Raw genomic sequence first — 6,501 nt, forward strand, 5'->3', positions numbered from 1 at the left:
CTGAATTTCAGTTTCAGCCAAGACTTTTATTTTGCTGCACCACTACAAATTCATGTATATTGCCTTGCTGTCCTGTCTGATTGCGTCATATTGTCCTGATAATCTACTGTCTGGTGTGTTTATTGTGGATTCTGCACTCCTTTCACACGGTTGTGTATCTGCTCTCTATGTAGTCCTGCTGATGTGTGTTTGGAGCCTGGAGAACCTTTCATTCCAATGTATGCAGGTTAAATGGAGGAACGCCAATAAAAAACATCCTGAATTCAAGTCAAGTCAACAGCAATTGACTTCATTCATTTCACTGCTGTCTGCTCTGCACTCCACTCCACAAATTCCCTGCTGTGTTTTGCGCTGCCTCGGTAACTCGCAGGTCATGAGATCTGGAATGATGTGCAGTTATATCTCATGGCATCTGGCATGTGTGCAGATCACGCCATTCCTGAGGCATCTGGGAAGTGCACGTGCCTAGAAATCCATGGATATTACAAACACCGGGAATAACACATTTGCCCACAAGGCATTCATGCACTCATTCTTGCATCTGCGAGAGGCAAAGCGTCTCCCGGAGTGACGCCCCATGTTAGATTCAGTTCAGTGAGTTTTAGGTTTGGGTCTCTAACGGGTTATTTTGGCTATTAATTAATGGTATACTGTATGTCAAAAGTATGCTATTCTTCCATAAATACACTTTAAAAGATGAGTTTTAGGCCAAAACATTGATATATAACTATAATGTTTAGAGCATCAGGCAGCAGAGCTTTTAAAGGTGGACGTCTGGTTCCCATCACCACTACTGCGAGCAATTCTGACTCTGTAAGTTTCTCTAGAACAGAGCATTTCGCACCCAAACACTCTGAATGACTCTGTTTACATCTAAATCATTTAATTAAGCATACATGTTGAAATACTGCACCCACTGCTGACACAGGTGTTCAGCTGCGCACACTCAGCTTGTATAATCTCCACTGAAGAGCACTGACCAGTCGAATAAGACGACCTGCAGCCACACATGAGCCTATAATCACCATGCCCAATGCCAAGAGTCCGCTAGAGGGGTATAAAGCCCCACAGCATTGGCCTGTGGAGCAGTGGAACTGTGTTCTCTGGAGCAACGGAGCCCCAATCCAGTACCTTTGGGATGAGTTGGAGTGGATCCAGAACTGACCATCCAACATCAGTACGTGACCTCAGTAATGCGCAATCAAATCCTCACAGCAATGTTCCAACATCTAGTGTAAAGCCTTCTCAGAAGAGTAGAAGACTCAGAAGACTATTAATACCTTTGTTTTCAGAAGAGATGCTGCGGGGAGGAGGCGTCTACAAGCTTCTGGACATAAAAGCACGGAGAGAAATCAAACGTTTTCCAACGCGCTGCGAACGTCACGGCTCAACACTCAAATGCACCCAAATTAAAGGAGACAGAAGATTCCTAACAAGCTCAGCTGAGAAGAAAAGGGCAGTATCATTCACAGGCTGTGGTATTCAGCGCCGTCAAAGCAAAACACCCTTCCACAGGAGACGGTCTGTCTTCAGAAGAGTCACCGAGAAGGAATGTGTTTTCACACTGTAGCCACACATGTCTGTGTAACTCCTCTGTCCTTCAGAATTAGAGGCACCTTTAATAAAGCTGAGCAAAAAGGGTTTGCCCATCTTACTCGGTACATTTTATAAACAGACCTAAGCAGATTTACTGGCCACACGGGCCACCACACTGTTGAGAAAACGATACAAAACAAAAAAAACGATACAAAACAAAAAAAAAAAGGTATAACTATGGATTTAAGGCCTTTTAAAAGCCCATATGCTACAGGTTTCCTCCCTGCTCTTTTCCCCTCTGATGTCCCCTTAGAAAACTGGCCTGGTTTTATGCAATAAAAACTACAGCAATTAATTTTAACACAACTATTTTCCATCCTCTCTTCATTGCTTAGAAGTGAACAGGCTGTTTTTGATGCTGTGCCTTTAAGATTAATATATGTAAATGAGCTCTGTTCCGACTGGCTGCTCTGTATCACACACGCTTTCAATAAACAGTCCAAGACTGAAACACTACTTATAACTTCAGCATGACTGGGCGGGGCTAAACGGCTTTAGGACTAAACAGGTGAGAATACAGGTTTTGTGACATCACAAAATCAGCTTGGGTGTGTGTACATATTTAGACACACACACACATATATATATATATATATATATATATATATAGATAGATAGATAGATAGATAGATATAGATATAGATAGATATAGATATAAATATATATAAATATATATGTCACTGTTGATGTTGGAGCAAAACCTTGTATCTCCAAAATGGGAACTTTACAGGAGAAGGAAAAAACATACTCTACTTTTAATGTAAGTCAATGGAACCCGACTTTTTTCCGAGTCATTTTGGGACGTTCCTTTTTAGTCCATCCATCATGAAATTTTACACACAATATAAAGAGCAACAGGCGTTTTCGAATTATGTTAAAAACTGAAAAACAATAAAAACTGAGATACCAGGTTTTGTTCCGCCAGCAGTGATTCCTTCAAAACAGTCTGTGTCTCTGAGATACGGGCCCTTTAAAAGGCCTGTAAAAGATCATAAGAAAGGGAGGGCAGGCAGCCAAAATGTGAGCTGTGGCCATAAGGCACCAGGCAAAAGACAATGCAGCCCCCTGCACACGCCTGTCGGGATGTGTACGTGAAAAATATCGGATGTGGGCATCAGCCCACGCGCTGCGTTGACCGGTCTTGCTGAGTGGGAGCCGATAATTCCATAGGGTGCTGTAAACAACAGCTCATTCGAAGCCATACACGGTCCTTCAGTTAACACTGCAGACCCTGGCATCTGTCCACCACAGACTGCGGCCTCTTTTCTGGTCAACACGCCTACCTGCAACATCTGGAAATGTGGGCTGACCTTCTTACCTCACAGGATTTACGAGAAGGCGACACACACTGAGTGTGGGTCAGTCCTCATTCGAAAGAATGAAAATCTCCCAGTAAAACTAATACGTGACACCACATATCAGTGCCCCCCAGATCATACTGCTCTTATATGCTATTTGACCCCTAGAAGGCCCATCCACCCCAGCGTCTCGCCTGCTCTGACTGACTGCGGGGATTTCCTTTGGGACGGAAAGCAGAGGAAACCATACAGTGGTGGGACGGGGGGGGCTGCTGTTGCGTATATGCGGGGCAAGTCCTCACCTGCATAAGGAGGCTGAGGCATAAATATTAACATTATGACAAACTATAATAATAATCATAATTATTATTAGCATTATAATAAAAGATTAATAATAAAAATAGCCTATTGATGAACGCAGAACACTGATGCCATTGATAATAACACTAGTAATAACACCATGTATAATGACAGAAGCCTAGTAATAACCATAATAGGCTGAAAACAAAATCAAAGGTATTAAACATGATAATGAGGTCTACACTATACCCCAGAACCGCTATCCGGGTCTCCGGGAAAACACGCAAGTCTTTTATTGATGTAAAGTAACATTACTGACCGGAAGAAATGACCTCTGGCAGATTGAATACATTCCCAGGGTGTGTCAGTGTCGGTGCCCCTAATTACTATTTTAACACTGTGCCAAGTCAGACACGTTGCGCAAAGTTGCGGCAAACGCGGACTGCGCCAGAAGACAATAAGGGGAAAAGTTGTGAGATGGAGCTGGTCTCAGAGACCCCCAGAGCCGTCAGCTGGACCCTCATACCCTCGCCAGACGTGATGGATATCCAATGTGCTACGAGGCTGAAGTTCAGCTTCTTGTTCGAATTGTCCCGTTCCACCTTAAATGGGGCAGCAGTTACATTCTGGCGCCGAATGTAACTGCTGCCCCATTTAAGGTGGACCGGGAGAATTCGAACAAGAAGCTGGGGAATAAAAAGCTGACTTTTTTTTTCCTACATACCTTTTTCTGCCAGCGACAGTTTTTGTTCAAAACTGCTCTCGAGCTCCGTGTTCTCCATTTCTGCGTCTTATTTTCGTGTCTTATCTCCGCTGCTCCTCTCCACAGTCCGTCATTCCACCAGTGAGTCCAGAAGAGAGGAGAAAAAAACAAGAGATTTCGGGAAAATCGCAGATTCTCTACTCAAAACGCGCCCGATGAGTAATTTAAAAAGCCTTTTAAAACGGCGAGAATGACTTAAAGCTTTGATTTAAGGCGAAAATCCAGCCCGAGGAAGGAATAAACGGAACACCGACCGCCCTACTTCAGGAAAAAGAAAGCTCAGCAGAGATAAAAAAAAATCCCAAAAAACAAGGAGGGGGAGCGAGAGAAGGGGCGAGTGTGCGGAGCTGCCTCCCCGCGGCGGTAGAGGAGCTTGAGGAGTGGGACATCTAGTACACACGCCGTTCTTTGGCCTCGCCGCCGGACTGTACCATGTTCCAGAAAAGGGGGGGCGTATATTCAGACTGGCAAAACAGGAGCTCGGTCGAAGGCGATTACATGTGGGGTCGATTTTTTCAAGCACAGATTTGTCAGCGTTTGTTTGAGCGTCGATGTCTTGTTTTGGGGAACGTTTAAGGAAAGAACTCAAACGTGTCTAGAAAGAACCTCCTCCCATTTCAATAACCGCAATCGGAGCAGAAGACACACACACACACACACACACACACACGCACACTGTGCGGAACTCAAAAACACTAGCCAGTACATGTCTAACATACACAACTTTGAACAATGGGATCAAACTCCTCAACATGTGGCTGTGAGGGAAAGGGATGCAGCCTCACCTCCTGCTCTAAAATACAGGGGCGTGGCCAAAATAAGGCTCCGCCTATGGACTACAACTCTGTGTTTCAATAGTGACATGACGATGATAAAATATATATATATTTATATTTTTTTATTTAAAAATGAACTCAAACATAAAAAGAAATCAATAAGGGTTTGGGACAGATTTCCTGTTCTGTCAGTTTGCCAGCAGAAAGTAACCTATAAATGATGATTTTATATATATATATATATATATATATATATATATATATATATATATATATATATATATATATATATATATATATAAAATCATCATTTTTAGCAGCTGTGTATAACCTGTGTTCTGCAGTTATGTATAACCTACGTATAACCTGTGTTCTACAGCTGTATATAACCTGTGTTCTGCAGTTATGTATAACCTACGTATAACCTGTGTTCTGAAGCTGTGTATAACCTGTGTTGTGCAGCTGTGTATAACCTGTGTTCTGAAGCTTTGTATAACCTTTCTTTAGTAGCTGTGTATAACCTGCATTCTGTAGCTGTGTATAACCTGTGTTTAGCACTTCTGTATAACCTGTGTTCGGCAGCTGTGTATAACGTGTGTTCTGCAGCTGTGTATAACGTGTGTTCTGCAGCTGTGTATAACCTGTGTTTAGTACCTGTGAATAACCTGTGTTTAGCAGCTGTGCATAACCTGTGTTCTGCAGCTGTGCATAACCTGTGTTCTGCAGCTGTGTATAACGTGTGTTCTGCAGCTGTGTATAACGTGTGTTCTGCAGCTGTGTATAACCTGTGTTCTGCAGCTGTGTATAACCTGTGTTTAGTACCTGTGAATAACCTGTGTTTAGCAGCTGTGCATAACCTGTGTTCTGCAGCTGTGCATAACCTGTGTTCTGCAGCTGTGTATAACCCGTGTTCTGCTAAAAACAAAGATTGTTATTTTCAGGTGTTGGTCAGTCCTAATGACCTGTAGGCCTAATTTGATTGCATCGCTTTTTTAAGATACTGCTACCCAGTGGTGAGATACCGTCTGATAAAACTCAATAATATAATACCAGTTATTAGTTTTTCTAATTGTGTAGGTGGGCAGGTGGCTATTCACAGCTCTGTAAGGGATAGTGTATCCCCATCTATAGACCACACACACATCATTTCTTCATATACTCTTAAAATAAAGAAATAAACAAACAAACAAATAAAGAAACAAGTCTTTAGTGCACTCAAAGTATTCTAAAGTTCTGTTTTTATTATTATTATAATTATTATTATAATAATATATTATTATTATAATTTTAATAGTTGCAATCCTGAAATCTGGGGGTGCTGCAGCACTTCAACCCACATCATGTATTATCAGGTATTATTTACAGACTGTTGAATTTGCTGAATAATCAGCTGGTAACTTGGCACGTGGTGTTGCTTTTCACTCAGTAGTTTGGCAAGAGTGTGCTGTAGAATTTCAAACACAAAAAGTGACCTATGGTTTTGCAGATTTTGTGGATGGTTCTGGTAAATGTGTTCCATTTGTACTGTGTGAACAGCTGAGGGAAAGTGATGTCATTGTTCCTGAACCAATCCAATGTGGGTAGAGAAGAAGAGTGTCCAGAACTTTGCCATGGATGTTCTTAGGTTAGGGAGATTCACTCAAAAGAGGCCCCGAATATTCTGTAATAACTCACTAGGGCGAAGCAATCTAAACCATGCAACGTGTTCCTCGGTATATGGGGCTTCGAACAAGATGGGATGCCCCTGCGTCGGAGCCACGAGGTACAG

At 42.3% G+C, this 6,501-nt stretch overlaps 1 protein-coding gene across 6 annotated transcripts in view; it reads right to left on the minus strand.

The window, feature by feature from the left end:
* Window positions 1–4,322, minus strand: part of map7d1b (MAP7 domain containing 1b) — an 89,893-nt gene extending 85,571 nt beyond the window's left edge. For 2 of the 6 annotated variants that reach the window (XM_017715926.2, XM_017715925.2), the window contains exon 1: window positions 3,919–4,322. In XM_017715926.2, coding sequence (XP_017571415.1) covers window positions 3,919–3,976 — 58 coding nt within the window. In that variant the 5' untranslated portion in view covers window positions 3,977–4,322. Of the gene's footprint in view, window positions 1–2,914; window positions 3,023–3,918 lie in introns of those variants that run through there. The other 4 variants (XM_017715928.2, XM_017715927.2, XM_037542814.1 and 1 more) reach the window with 2 other exon arrangements.
* Between the last annotated feature and the right edge of the window lie 2,179 nt (window positions 4,323–6,501).

Source organism: Pygocentrus nattereri, chromosome 11, assembly GCF_015220715.1.
Source record: "Pygocentrus nattereri isolate fPygNat1 chromosome 11, fPygNat1.pri, whole genome shotgun sequence".
In the NCBI taxonomy this organism is placed as follows: Eukaryota; Metazoa; Chordata; class Actinopteri; order Characiformes; family Serrasalmidae; genus Pygocentrus; species Pygocentrus nattereri.